The 14,195-nt window shown below is 43.0% G+C and overlaps 1 protein-coding gene across 5 annotated transcripts in view; it reads right to left on the bottom strand.

Moving 5' to 3' along the window:
• UBR4 (ubiquitin protein ligase E3 component n-recognin 4) overlaps positions 1 to 14,195 on the bottom strand; it is an 80,352-nt gene that overhangs the window by 22,893 nt on the left and 43,264 nt on the right. For 4 of the 5 annotated variants that reach the window (XM_076356082.1, XM_076356081.1, XM_076356080.1 and 1 more), the window contains 20 exons: positions 13,967 to 14,176; positions 13,059 to 13,208; positions 12,109 to 12,336; positions 11,917 to 11,995; positions 11,199 to 11,446; positions 10,100 to 10,263; positions 9,341 to 9,485; positions 8,546 to 8,631; positions 7,940 to 8,027; positions 7,612 to 7,805; positions 6,325 to 6,564; positions 5,046 to 5,184; positions 4,376 to 4,501; positions 4,080 to 4,208; positions 3,280 to 3,623; positions 2,961 to 3,051; positions 2,513 to 2,597; positions 1,978 to 2,105; positions 1,148 to 1,277; positions 493 to 650 (listed from right to left, as the gene is read on the bottom strand). In XM_076356082.1, the coding sequence (XP_076212197.1) occupies positions 493 to 650; positions 1,148 to 1,277; positions 1,978 to 2,105; positions 2,513 to 2,597; positions 2,961 to 3,051; positions 3,280 to 3,623; positions 4,080 to 4,208; positions 4,376 to 4,501; positions 5,046 to 5,184; positions 6,325 to 6,564; positions 7,612 to 7,805; positions 7,940 to 8,027; positions 8,546 to 8,631; positions 9,341 to 9,485; positions 10,100 to 10,263; positions 11,199 to 11,446; positions 11,917 to 11,995; positions 12,109 to 12,336; positions 13,059 to 13,208; positions 13,967 to 14,176 (3,162 nt within the window). Of the gene's footprint in view, positions 1 to 492; positions 651 to 1,147; positions 1,278 to 1,977; positions 2,106 to 2,512; positions 2,598 to 2,960; positions 3,052 to 3,279; positions 3,624 to 4,079; positions 4,209 to 4,375; positions 4,502 to 5,045; positions 5,185 to 6,324; positions 6,565 to 7,611; positions 7,806 to 7,939; positions 8,028 to 8,545; positions 8,632 to 9,340; positions 9,486 to 10,099; positions 10,269 to 11,198; positions 11,447 to 11,916; positions 11,996 to 12,108; positions 12,337 to 13,058; positions 13,209 to 13,966; positions 14,177 to 14,195 lie in introns of all 5 variants that reach the window. The other variant, XM_076356083.1, reaches the window with a different exon arrangement.

Consider the following 14,195-nt stretch of genomic DNA (forward strand, 5'->3'; position numbering starts at 1 on the left):
GTGCACAGACACACTAGTGATATCTTACAAAAAGGCACAGCATACATTAGGACAGTCTGGTGACCTGGTGGCAGCACTCTTGTTCTTCCAAACACTTGATTCTGTGAGAATGCCTACTGTGCTCGCCACCAAAATGTTTAAACAATGCACTGTGTAGGCGACGTACTAATCCACATACACAAGAAGAAAAACTTTTGCCCAGGACCTATGAAAATTCAGCAGTCAAACTGCAGCTAAGGAGACAGGTAGGAGCACTGTGGCAATTAAAGGTTCAGAGTTGAAGAACATGCAGACTACTGGATAAATGTTTAGATGTAGTATTTTTAAGGGAACAAAGCTGCAAACCTGACTTGGAATTAGATGCAGTTACAGTCTCCCCAAATATCACCGCTCATATCGTCTGCCAAGCGCATAAAATGCGGCAAACTACCAATAATCTCTGATTGTTTACTCTGCCCAGTGAGTCCCACTGAAGTTTTCACCCACGTTTACCTGTCGCAGCCAATTGTTGTGTCCCAGCTTAAGATCCAGAGGGCAAGTTCTCTTCCCACGGCGACTCATGAACTGCTTCCATTTCCAGACATATTTTTCCGACAAGTAGAGCTGGTGAAGCTCAGCTTTGCTGGGAGATTTCCCATTGGCATCTATACCTGCAATATTGAACACAGCTCAAGAGAAGTGTCAGCAGCTATTAACTGCAAACTGCCATTGTATTTTTTTCTTCATAGTGGAATACTCCAAACTCCAGCTGAGAAGCTGAGTAGCTTCTCATTTCTTTCTGCTGCCATTTGCACTTCTGTGTGGAGCTACCTTCACTTCCAAGCCAGATGCAATTCCCATAGCCTCTCAGGGAATTTAATCAGCTTTTCAGTTGGCTGGTATCATTTTAAATAACCAACAAGTTTCATTTTTTACATTCTCCTGATTATCTTCAGGCACAGTGCATTTTCTGCTCAAGGTTTGAGCAACACAGCCTAGAAAAGTCAGTACTACAATCTCTAAGGACTACACAGCTACGTGTGAAGATGGTATCAGATGTCACAGGACAGAAGCCAACAGAACTCTACAGAAGTACATTCCTTATTAAACCTGGAGGGACATACACGTTCCTTCACAAAATTGCACAAAGTTAAAAGCACAGAACTACCTCTGGCAGGGAGGCACTTCTTCCAAGCTTCATATGATGCTTTCGGGTCCCTCTTTAGCCACAGCTGAGCTTGTGCATGGATTTCATTGCTGTAAGGCTTCACAGTGGTGAGAGCATCCACAGGCACATCCTAATAAACAAAAAAGCTCTATGATTCTTCAGAAAGCCACAGCCTGTTCCCGTAAGAGTAACTCCTGTAGGTGGATGCTCCAGGAATAGGTAAATGCAGCTCTTGGACAACAGCAGGGTATACAGTTTCTGTTAATTATGAACTAAGAGAGATGCCTCGTTCCAGTTACTACTGAAATATCAGTAAACCCATCTTTGACATCCATCTGTGATTATCAGATAGCTAGATCAAAGCAGAAACATACCTTCTCCCTTGCAAATGTTATCCTAAATTACAATCAAGGAGCAGCCAATCAGTATCATTTTTATCAGAATCGTAATTCTGTATTTAAAAATCTGAGTCAAAGGTACTTGATTCTACAAAGCTGCTGAAAGCACCAATGGCTTGCCCAAAATAACCAAGCTGTAGCTTTGAAGTAGCTCTTTCCCCATGCCTCAAATCTGAGCGGGAAAAAAAGCAAAGCCCCGTTTTGAATAGCAGTGGTCAAAGCCACCAAAGAACTGTAAAGAATGGAAAGCAGTTACCTGTAATTTGCAGTCTGCAAAGACAAGAGTCACAGGACTTGCGCTTCCCTAGTAACCGTGACCAGGAAAAGCAAGCCCTGGCTTCCTCACAAAGTTATTAATCACCGAGATCGGTACGCCAGACTTTAATCAGCAGATTTTCAGATGCTTTGCTCAGCATCTGTCTAAGGCAGTACCTTGTTTTTCTTGCTGGTTGGAGCAGGTGGCTTGATCAGCTTTTGAAGAATGCGCAGGCACATGAGGGTGATGTTTTCAACAACCACTGGAGTCTTAATGTTCACTGCCATCAGAAAGAGGCTGAGAGCTGAAAGACAGACATAAATTTTCATTCCACTGTAAGATCTGCAGATAGGACACCTCCACAGCTCTACGCAGCACACTAAAAGTGTTTAGAGTTAGGTAAGACCTCATATCCTCAAGCAAAACTATCACATTCTCATGCAGCCATAGATGGAAAACAATTATTTTCTATTACAGCAAGAGAGTCTTGCCATCCTTCCCTTTATACGTCCATCCTTCTATTTCTCAGCACTCTTGTTTCAAGAAACACACTACCCCAAGACAAAGCTATCTGGTGCTAACTCCATTTTAAACCCCAATCACAAGCTATCTGAGTCGGCATCAGTTCCCTTCCTTAAAATCTTACTATAGTGCATGGACCTGGGCATAGCATTTTAAAACAAAGCTTTCACACTAGTCGTTTGAACTCACCACAACGTAGTCGGAGCTCCCAGCAGCTGTCTTCCTTTGAGATGGAATCTGTTAGCAGCAACATTTCATACTGGAGGCTGCTAGCCTGTAACACAGACACATGTTCAAAGGCTTAAGAAGTCCTGGTGACGCAGCAGTCCTTTTTACCTTCTGATACTTAAAAAACACAGGTTCAAAACACATCGATCTAGGTAAATTTAATCCCATGCCCATTTGGGACGACTGGCAGCCTATTTGAGAGAGCTGCAAGCAACTGCCTGAGGAAACTTAAGACATATACCTATTCACATAATTTTGTGCTTTAACGTTTATCTTAATTCCTATCAAGACACAAACACCTTCCATATTACAAATAGACCATGGTAATAGAGAAGATGCAATGGTTAGAATACACCAGCAGTTGCAGAGGGGCAGAAAAAAGAAATAGGAAAACACTGGAGTCTCTCACCAAGTCTGGATTTGCCCAGTGTCCCTTCAGAGCTGCAGAAACCTTCCCAATGATTAAGTCATTCATTTGTTGTGTGGCCTCTGGATTGTCCCTGATTCCAGAAGGAAAAAGAGAACGCTGTTATGCTGTGCTCGTACTAAATACCAAAAGCTCCTGGAATTTCAGCTTAGTTGATAACAAACGTACAAGCAGTTACAGTGTACAGTTTGCTGATGTCTCCCCTATAAAGCTACTCCCTTCTGATCATGCATTTACAAGCATGCGGCTTTCCAGAGTTCACTGAAAGTCAGAGGGCTGCAAACGCTGCATCAGACCTAACCTGGTCAGAAGGCACATGAGCTGACGGACCTCCTCTCGCATAGTGGCTGCGCCCCGGCGCAAGTTGTAGTCAAAGAGCTCTCGGATAAGGCCCTGGGACACAAGGATATGCCTGATGGCAGAGTTGGTCGCCAAAGCCCGGAGCAACGTTATGCAGTGTTCAGTGACAGCTGAGGCACAGCCATAGCATTTAGTTGATGATGTGTGGCCACAGCCTAAAACAGACAAGGCACGATACTGGCTGGCAGTAAATGTGGGTTGGACAGTGGTTCGCGAGGACTTCGTTGCTGCCTCTCTCTGTTGGAGATCATATTCCAGGAGCTCCTTTCGAGAGGCAAACACTTTCTGGAAACACAGAAAAGGAGAAAGGAAAGTTGTGGAATTGTGAGGCAGCACATAACTGCTAATCCCATTCACAGGTTATTTTCACTGTGTATTTTGTGGAGAAACATTTTTAACCAAGTATCTCAAAACTTGAAATCCTTCATGTCAATGGCAGACTTGGGAAATCCATTAGAAATATCAGCCTAACTCCCAGTTATCTGCCCTGTTTAAAGGCTTGTTGTCTACATTACATGCAGTCTAACACTGGAAATGTGACAAATCCATAGTATTAATGGTAAACATAGCTTTTAGAAATTATTATTTTGTTACTTCCCTGAAAATATGCAGGTGATCACCTAGTGTTAACGATATCATTAAACACAGAATGGCAACATCTTACTTTCTATTTCTGATATGCACTGTATCTGGTGACAGAAGAAAACACATGACCCAAATTCAAATCTAAGCGCATCATACCTGGATGATTTTGGAAAGTTCATCGAAAGAGTTCTTGCAGTCACCACAATACTCCTGGGCTAACTGGAGTATGTATCTATTCACACTAGCTGAGGTAGAACTTATCCCTCCACTACTACCAGATTCATCCTGGAACAGAGGGGAAAACAAAAAGGAATCGTACATGGAGGCTACACACAAAAATAACAACTGCAGAACAGCATCAGAGGCAAGGGCCTTTAGTTGCTCTTGGCAGCATAAAGGCCAGTGTCCCACCAGCCTGGGGTTCTGTGCAAGATCCACCTGTCCCTTCTTACCTGTGGCTTTTCAGGAGCTGCCTCATTCACTTTACACAGAAGGTTTTCCAGCTGTGGTCGGTGTCCCATTAGCTGGTGATACACTCTGTCAGCCTTGTCTAGGAGAGTGTTGATATTTGTTACTGCCTAAGAGTAAAAAAGGAAAGGAAACTTGTATTTTATGTTCAGACGCAATTTTTAATTCTACAGAACTACAACCACCAACCTCCAAGTCTTCTGTCTCTTTTGCCTTTCTCTGGCAAAAAAGATAAATAAATGGTGATCCTGCACCCTGCTTCTGCCACGAGTACCACTCTGCTGACACTACACTCAGCACACTTAGCCTTTGGGACAGGCCACATACTGCAATGGGTTCTTTGCTCATTAGCAGGGTTCCTCAGATAGGATGGTAACACATACGGTACAACCTAAATTCACCCCCTTGTACAGCAAGCAAAGAGATGCAGTGCTAGATAGCTAGTTTATAAGTAAAGCACTGAATTATGTCTTTTGAAGAACTACTTATTGGTGGAGCAAGACAGTAAATAAGGAATGCATTAGTCAGTGAGAAGCCTTGAAGGAGCACTGCTTTTCATGTTACTCCCAAGAGGGATGGACCTCTGATGTCCCTACACTGTTGATGTGGCCAAGAGATACAGCATTTCATTAATGAATCTGCTATTAGTCTCACCTTCTTTCGATCCTCTTCATTCTCTATGGGATCCACTGCACAGCAAGGCTTGGCATACAACATGAAGTCAAAGCGAGCATATTTACAGAACCCACAGGCATTGCAAAGGAAGGGATCTTTCTCGTCATAATTAATGGATCTGAAAGGCAAGCCAGAAAGGTCAAAGAACGCAGCTGAGCTTTATCAAGGCAAGGAAGTAAGCTGTGAATGGACTCAGTAGGTAAAAGAGAAGGATGGCCCTTAAAATGTCTAACCTACCAAACTGCCCTGGGGAAGCCACAAGTGAAATACATGAAGCACATGAGAATCAAAACCTACAAATCAGGCAACAGAAAAATCCTTACAGAAGCGGTGCCACATTCTGGCTGGAAAAAGCAGAAACAGATGTGAATTTGTTCCCAACAATTCTACTTTAACCACAGTAATTCTCAATAGAACGTCAGACTAGGGCACTGTGCCCTTTACGAGAACACAGATAAAAAAACATTTTGTTTTGTAAGGTCTAGGCTTTCAATAGCTTTCACTCTTTACCCAGTTGCAGTGGGACTAGCTACAGAATACTTATTATCCCGTTGCAGACTAGAGTAGCATGACACAAACTGATTTATAGCTCCCATAATTCAAGAAGGGATATGGAAACCTTTCAATATACCAGTTAATCAGCTGATCTACAGAAAGAATTTGCTAAACACCTTGAATCCCTTGAGGATTAGAGAGGAATATGGGACAACAATAAGGGGAGAAAAGATATCAGATAAGGAGACAAAACTAACAAAAGAGAAGTATTTATAATACTGTAGTGAAAGCTTGAATAGCGCACAGTAAATTATGCCCTGAGCCCTGCTCTGAATGAGGAGAGTACAACAAAAGCTCTGAATAGACAAGCGAGCACTGTCCGTCCTGCACGCTAAGTCAGGGATCCTGTGGAGAAACCCCCCTGCAATCGTATAATTGAACTCCAGCCTCATGCCCTTGAACAGGCAGGCCAAAAATAACTTCCTCCTGGGAATTTTCTTTTTTAAATTTCTGAGGGCTTGATCTGAAACTTCTGCGTTCTTTCAGTATTGTCGTATCAGGTTTCTTTTGTTAGCCTATATTAACATTAAATCCCTGTAAGCCTGTTTTATACTTCTCAACTAATTTGACTGTGCGGTTGTATTAACCAGAATCATGTATTTAAATAGCAGGGTATTTTGTCGAACATCCAACACGGGCAACAGCACAAGGGCTCCGTAAAACCCTGGCGCTGGCTCCGTGGGGAGGAATGAGGATGACGTACCTGCACTTGTGGCACTGGTACACGTTTTCACCACAGTTCCCACACACCCCCGGGTTGGCTGGGACCGACGCACTACACCGGGGGCACTGCAGGGTCTCCGTGGAAGCCTGGTAATTCTCATAGAAATCTGCAAATTCAATCATCAGGTTCGAAGCCACAATGGGCAGCGGCAAATCAATCTTCACCTCCGTCTGGCCTGGGGTCAGCTGGACTTTTTTAGCTTTGTGCCAACGAGCCGGCCTGGGAAAAGGAAAGCAAGCAGCATGGTTTTTCAGTAGGAAAGTACCCTCCCTGCCCACATACAAAGAGAAGCCAAATGCAACCGTCTCAGCTCCAAATCTACTTTAAATGGGATGAATGGAGAGCAGTTCTAGGATTCGTTTCCTTAGCTTCTGTATTGACATGATATGTAGCCAGAAATACATTTTAAGCCTTTATCCTCTTCATAGAGAGAGACTGTTTAGGATTAAAGAGCTGTTGATGCTTCATGGAAAAACTTTAATTCTACAGACATTTTCTAGGGATTTTCACCTCCATTTTTTTACTAGTAAGGACATTTGCATGAAAACAGGATATTTATTTCTAAAGATCTCATCTGCTCCCACTGCTTATTCTCAACCTGAAGTCAGAATCCTCTCTTTGTGACATCATAATCCTCTCCACAGCAGCCACTCGTGATGTCACAGAGGATTAAGACCAAATAAGCAATAAGCAGCAGGCACAGATTAATCCCTAAGCCAAAGAGATCTGATTCTGGTGAGAACATCTCAAGAAGTAAGAAGGGAAAGCCTATAAGCAGAACTGGCTCCAGACTGAGCAATGTATTGAAAAGGAGCCGTTTTTCGTAGGTAAAGCAGCAGCCAAGAGTTAGGCCATCCAACTTCTAATTTTAATTCTACTATATGGCTTCAAACAAGTAATGTTAATGCTTTCTGCATTTCTGGACATGCTGCAAGGTCCAAATCCCCTTCCGAGTCAAACTCTCCAGGAGGTGCTCTTGGTATTAATATTGGTTTCCACACAATTAAGTTAGGTGCTTAAAACTGAGCCCGTACAAAGTTTGCATACACAAATTTTACAGGCATATTTCAAGCTCTAGGTGAAATTTGGATCATTTCTTCAACAATTTATTGTAGGAGATTCAGAACAATCCCACCCAACGTGGGCTGACAGTGATGAGTAATAGTCTAAGAAGGAACGTTAGGTAAAACAAGAAGCCAGACACCTCAGTAGAAATTGTAATGTCAAATTCAGAGACTTGCACACAAAAACCATGGACGAACGTACTTGTTTTTCAGCTCCACTATGGCTTGCACTGTCCTGTTGTTGTAATAGAGGTTGATGGTTCGGACCATTTTGGTTCGTTTCAGGTCTCCTATCTTCACTGTCACTTTGCTGATGGTGTGGCTGCCGATTAGCTTCACCACTTGCTGGGTGGTAGTATACCGCGTGTCCACTTTAATGGAGGAAAGCTTAATGTACTGAGAAGACAAAAACAAGGACACACTGCCTATATGATTACATCCCAAAAACCTCAGAAACACAGCAAATCACGCTGCTATAAACGCCTGGGATCCCTATAATCGGAAAGGGTCTAAGAACAGCAGTTACTTACACAGAAGGGCACCTCTGGATTGTTGCAGACAAGGCAAGGATCGCTCTCCAGGTAATAGCCATCAAATTCCACCAGCCCAGACAACGTGCTGGAATGAGGGGAAGAACACTGACTTATGTAATTTAGCATTCACTGTGTTTTAAACACAAGCCATTCAATCAGAATAGTTTTAGTTTACCTGTAGTCCCCAGTCCCAGATTTAGTAACAGAAGCGTTACAATATAAAGCACATTGAAAACTATTGTTTTTCACTAGGCAGCTTTTTAGTATAATTATTAACTGCCAAGGTACGACTAAGAACACAACACTTAATTCTGCAAGCCTATATTCTTCAATTGTTCCTAATATTTTGTAACATTCACCGAAAATGAAAGCAAAAAAGCTAAAGCCAAACTACTGCTGATAGCACACAGAATGTCACGTTTTTCAGATGGGAGAAAGGAATCTGCTATTCTCCCAAGGCCAGCTGCAGCAAGCATGCAATCTCAGTAGGGGTCCTTCCTCCACCACGATTTTATTAGAAGAGTTGTGTATTCCCCTGTGGATCACAGCTCATCTGCTGAAAAGCTCCTTTAGTGAAATGGATCAAAGTCAGAAGTAACTCACTTGTAAATGTTGGAGTTAGGGTGGTTGGTAAGAATGTGGTTTTGAGTCCGGAGGATCTCCACAGCCTTTTGGGAGTATTCCTTCAACTGAAATACAATTAGGAAAGTACTGTCTTCTCAACATTTTTTTTTTATTGCTACAAAGACATAAAGATATCTCATCTTGTGGCATTCCAGGTCCCCCAGAAGATGCACGCACTATACCCACAGGAATTCATGTGGTTAAATCTTACCCAGGAATGTAATAGATCCTAAAATTAGACCTTTACCACAATAACAATGCTATTTGTCAGCCAATCACTGCAAATGCCTGCCAAGATTTGTAAGGCATTCCCAGCTTTTTAAACATACACATGCAAGTATCAGTGTGTCTAAATTATTTGTTCTCAAGCCCACTGGTCCCCTAAGAAATCCTACCACTTCCTTTGTTCAAGAGTCATGGTTACAAAAGATTTCTAGGAGCTGAAATATCAAAAGTCTAAAAATTAGAGCTAGCAGATAAATGTATTTTCCCACAAAGGCTTCCTGTGGGAAAGAAGTTTTCTTCTAAATAATTAAAAAAGAAAAAAATCAACCAAAAAACCCCCAAAATAATAAAACAAAAAATCCACACTCCCCAATTTTTTAAGGGCCCTGCATTTTTCAGCATTCAAATTTTGAGAACAAAAAAAATTTCCACCAGAAGCTCTTTTGACAGAAAATCTGTCCCAGCTGTATCATAAACAAGCACTAACATAATTCATAGGAAGCAGCAGGACCTGGGACGCTGCATCTCCTTTTCAGAATGACACCGTACCTTTTTCTCAGTCTGCTGTGTTTTCAAAGAGAAGTATCCCAGAAGATCTACAAACTGGGCAGCCTTTCTTCCATAGGCTGGAAGTTCTGGCCAGATTGACCACATGAGATCCAACAGTAATTCTTGCTGAGACTTGTTAGAGTTCCTGTTGAATGGATTACATATCAATTAGGCTTGTAAAGATAGCTATATAGACCGCATAGCACACAATCTTATTCAAAAGGAAAATACATGCTACAGTTCACCAAACTTGGAAATTATTATCTTGCTATACATCAGAGTTCAGAGTTAAATCTCATCTCTTCTTGCCACCAGCAGTTTTCCTGCACTCTCTGAAATGAAAGCAGCTGTCTTGCAACAACTGAATAGAGTCCTGAAGGAGTTCAGCACCCTGAAGCGTGCCTTCCCCTACATAACTCCCACCTTTTAAACTGTGAGTCTGCATCTGCCTCAGAAATTCACTCTCCCACAAGTACCTACTCCGGTAGGTATCAGGAGCCAGATTCTGCAGACAGAAATAAAATGCTTCTTGCAGATGATAACTCAAGTTGATCAGTAACGAGTAAGTCACAACTTCTACCTCCAGCCCCAATAACCGCAAAATAGTGTGAGCAATTCAAGGGGATGCAATCATCTGCAAGCTTCAGCAACCTTCAGGACAGAGGCTCAAGCATTAACTTTTCCATAAGGACAGAGCTCTCTATAACTGAGCTGAGACTGGCTAAGAAAAGCCAGGTCAGAGACTGCCTCCCAGCTCACCTGTAGATGTGGAGCGCAAGGCAGTGGGCCTGCCATCTCACTGAGGACGAGTTGGACTCCAGCAAGAAGCAACGCAGGAACTGAATGAGGGTCTCCTTATCAGCAAACTTGTTCAGCTGGTTCACCAGAGCTGTACACAGCTGATCTTCCTGACTGCCCGAACTCTCACCTAGGGGACACCGGGTGGCACAAGAAACACTTAATGAATGGAGTAGATGGCAGATGAATGGAGTATCTCACAGGCAGGCCAGTTTCCTATTTTATAGATCATAAGGTGAGGATAGTGGGGACAAATTACTGTGTTTCAGACAACAAGTTTAATGTTCCTTTCTCTTTCCAAAAATATAACCTAGTACTCCTGACTTAACACAGAAGAAAACTGCTGGAAAACCTGCCAGTAAGGACGTGAGAAATGTGCTACACATCCTGATAAAAAGAAAAGGATCAACCATGGGGCAGTGAAAAGACTCACAGAGAATCATCTGATAGAGAAAGCCAAAATGGTTCCTTGAAGAAAAGCCAAGAGAGAATTCATGCCCATGACTTTTATAGGAAAGCTTAATTACTTTCCCAGGACTTTGGGTATCCATTAAGCAGCAGCCCTGGCTCCAACATAGCTTACAAGTCAGAGAGAGGAAACAAGTCTGAACGTAATCACTGAAGAGCAGAGATAACTGGGTGTGCATCTCCAGTACTTGTTTTAATCCCCATGAGCATTTCAACCTCCTACGACCCAGGATAGCCAAGATAGGTGGAAGCTGCTTGGTGACTGGAACAGGCAATTTACATTAGGTAACTTAAAGCCCACTCCAGTTGATAAATACTCACAGTGTGTTTGGGATATACTCAGCTCTTAATTTCAGCCCCAACTCTTAGGGCATACTGCTTCATCTTTGCCCCCTCCAATCTACATACAATAAAACTGCTCTCCTAATTATTGCTGAAGTCTGCAAGTGCCCTTGCCACGATCCATTACCCTTTCACAACAGTGGTATTTATCACAACGAGAAGCAAGCAGTTCTCTCTAAACAGAAATAAGAAAGGCTGAGAGGAGCAGACTTCATCCCTAAAAACACCACAGAACAGGGCACAGCTACACCTCACCCTCTCGCTCCTTTTCCTTTTCTTCTTTCTTGCTCTTTTTAGTGGAGGATTTGCTCTGTGTTGCTGGCTGCCCAGAGCCCGATGCTGCAGGAGCAGAGGTGGAAGAGGTGCTTGATGATCCAGAGGATGAAGCCACAGACAGCACTTTACTGCCACACAGAGCACAAGACAGCAGCTGCAGGAGAACTGGCGACACTCCTTCATCTACCAGGAAGCTGACTTGAAGGAGGAAATAGAGAACCGCTGCAGAGAGAAGAAGAAAATCTTTGAAGTCCGAATTAAAAAAAAGAAAGCAAAAAAACCCCAGCCCAAAACAAAAACCCTTTGATCGTGACAAGGACCATCCTGCAACCTCGCAGAACCTTCCTGTCCCTACACTATAGAAGCATAACCTCTGGGTACACCAAGGTAAAGTGTTTCATCCCAAATTACACACTGGAACAACAGCAGTGCAAGCAAGAGAACACAGATCTCCTATTCCCGTTCTTGTAAGTTATCCATTAGACCATATTGTGTTCTTTAGCTAAGGAACAGATGCAATTAGAGCACTGTGATAATTAGTACTGGAAACAGTTCAGTCTTACTCAAAACTCTCAGCTGTGTCCCCCCTTCTTCTTTGCTGAGCTTCCCCATCTGAGAAGTCCTGATTCAAATCAGGACACGTAATGCATCCCCCTCTGGCTCCCTCAACAACTCTCCAAGAAGGAACTCACAGTCATCTTTAATGCAGAATTTCTGCCAGTTTACTGTTCGCTGTGTGGCGATCTCTGCACAAGCCTTTAAATGTTCCATCTGAAAGGCACAATGCGACAGGATTAAACACCATGTCAGTATTTCTATTACTGACATCTTACATAAGTGCAACATACACTTTTTTCCTAGTACAGTGGCACACTTCTCCTTACCAAGCTGATCAACGTATCGTACTGCAGGGCAGAGCCTGAACTTGCTGTGACCACACTGGCACGGAGGAAAATGCCTTGCTCTTCTAGGAGCTTTTTGATTCCACGAACATGAGAGTCCAAGGTGTGAAGGTCTCTGAGCTGGCGGTATTTATCCTTTGATCCACAGATAAAGAGCAAAAGCTTGCGGACTTGACGGCGCACAAATGGAGTCTGCTGGATCATCAGGTACTAGACAAAGAAAAGCCTACAACATCAGCACTGTGAACTCACCAGTAGGCAACCTGCGCCAACAAAAATATGATGTGTTTTCTTACCAAAAGAAAAGATACGGGAGATGCATTAATAATCTGTCAGCTTTAAGGTACTGTGAAGTCACCCATAAAAGCAAGTCACAGGCAGAAGAAACACTGCACAGCAACACTGCAGCATCCTGAGCTGTGCAATTATGAAACCGCTTCTGAAAACCATTCTTTGTCATCTATGACCTCAAATAAAAAGCTAGTCAAGCCTAATTAAGAAATCCTTCCCCAAACTTGCGCAAATATAAGACAACTTGTTATCTCAAGTAGGAAGCTATACAACCAAAGGAACTGAAAAGATATACTCCAAATATCTTACTGATTTCTTTTTTAAGGACTAAGTTAAGTACCAACAGCCGAGCGCAACGTTACATTGTACCATCTCAGAGAAAGTTTTTTGTTTGAGTTTTCTGGCAGCAAACAATGAGGTACAGAGAGCAATAGCAATCTTATTTTTCACATATGCTTTCCTATAGATTCCTGTTCAACAGGAATAAAACAAAGCTGAGAGCTCACCTTCTTTCAAGGGGGAGAAAAAAAAAATCAGACACAGGTCTGAGATCAGTCCTACAAAAGCTCATCTCTCCCATGAAAGGTAACATTACAATAAATTTTTGTTAAAACCTGTAGGTCTATCACGTTCTCACTTACCTCAGACAAAAAGTAAAACCAGGAGTGATCAAAGATGGGAGGTGGGATGCGGGAATTTGTGTCTGCAATCTTCTTGATCTGATAGGGCAGCCGCAGTACCATCTCTGTCAGGAGCTGAGTGTAGGCCTCAAACACATCTGCAGCATGACCCTGAAAGCAAGAGCAATCGATCAGGCTCTGGCACTGATCACTCCCAGTGTGGTGTCATGACAAGCTACAGGGTACATTTATTGATTTTCTAAAAACACAAAGCTCTTCTGGATCTTTGCAGCCAGAAGAATGGCTCCCAGCTGATAAATAAAAATAAGCCAACAAACCTGCATGAGGACTTTAGCTAGATGGCAACTATTAGGATGCAGTAAGCTCATCTGTAGTAATAAGGCATTTTAATACACGAGCTTTCAACTTAGGAGAAATTCTTACATTTAACCGGGCTTTTTTCACTGCACCTGTACATATATCAAAGCCCTCCCCCCCGCCCCCAGCAGCATCTTAGCATAAAGGCACCATGGTGGCTGAACAAGTCCAGGATTTAGTGTGGAAATCCCCATCAACTGCTAGGCTTCCTTGCCACAGTAAGTAGCGGTGGTTCAGAAATTCTGCCTGCCAAGCAAAAGGAGTCACACGATGGAGTAGCTTCCCTTCAGGAAGACTAACACTTCAACCAGGAACAGTGACAGCAGCTCCACAGAACTGACTGGTTTAGGAGTGCATTGATGGATGTAGTGAGCTGGGCTGCTCTGTCAGAGAACTCAGAGCAATCCTAGTTGTAACTACACGCTAAGGGGATGGATTTTAATTGTACTACTAAGGGAAAACCAGTTCTGCAAAGATGCTTTTACTTGCTTCTGTGCAGCAGCCTTTTAATGCAGGTCGTGTTAATGCTAACAGCATAGAGTAGGACTCACCTTCACGTACTGGCGGAGGAAAAAAGGGCTCATGTCAGGTGGAGAAGAAGTAGTGTGAGGTTTCAGGAGCTGGCTGGTGGCTACAGGCTCCTCATCATTCTGCTGGCTTTTCCAGTACTCCAGCAAAGACTTCAGCACGTGCAGACAGTAGTCAACAGCACCAGAGCTCAACAACGCAGCAGCAGTGGCACTGGAGATGAGGGAGGAAGACTGAAACGAAGAGGAGATG

Source organism: Aptenodytes patagonicus, chromosome 19 (assembly GCF_965638725.1).
Source record: "Aptenodytes patagonicus chromosome 19, bAptPat1.pri.cur, whole genome shotgun sequence".
NCBI classification, from domain to species: domain Eukaryota; kingdom Metazoa; phylum Chordata; class Aves; order Sphenisciformes; family Spheniscidae; genus Aptenodytes; species Aptenodytes patagonicus.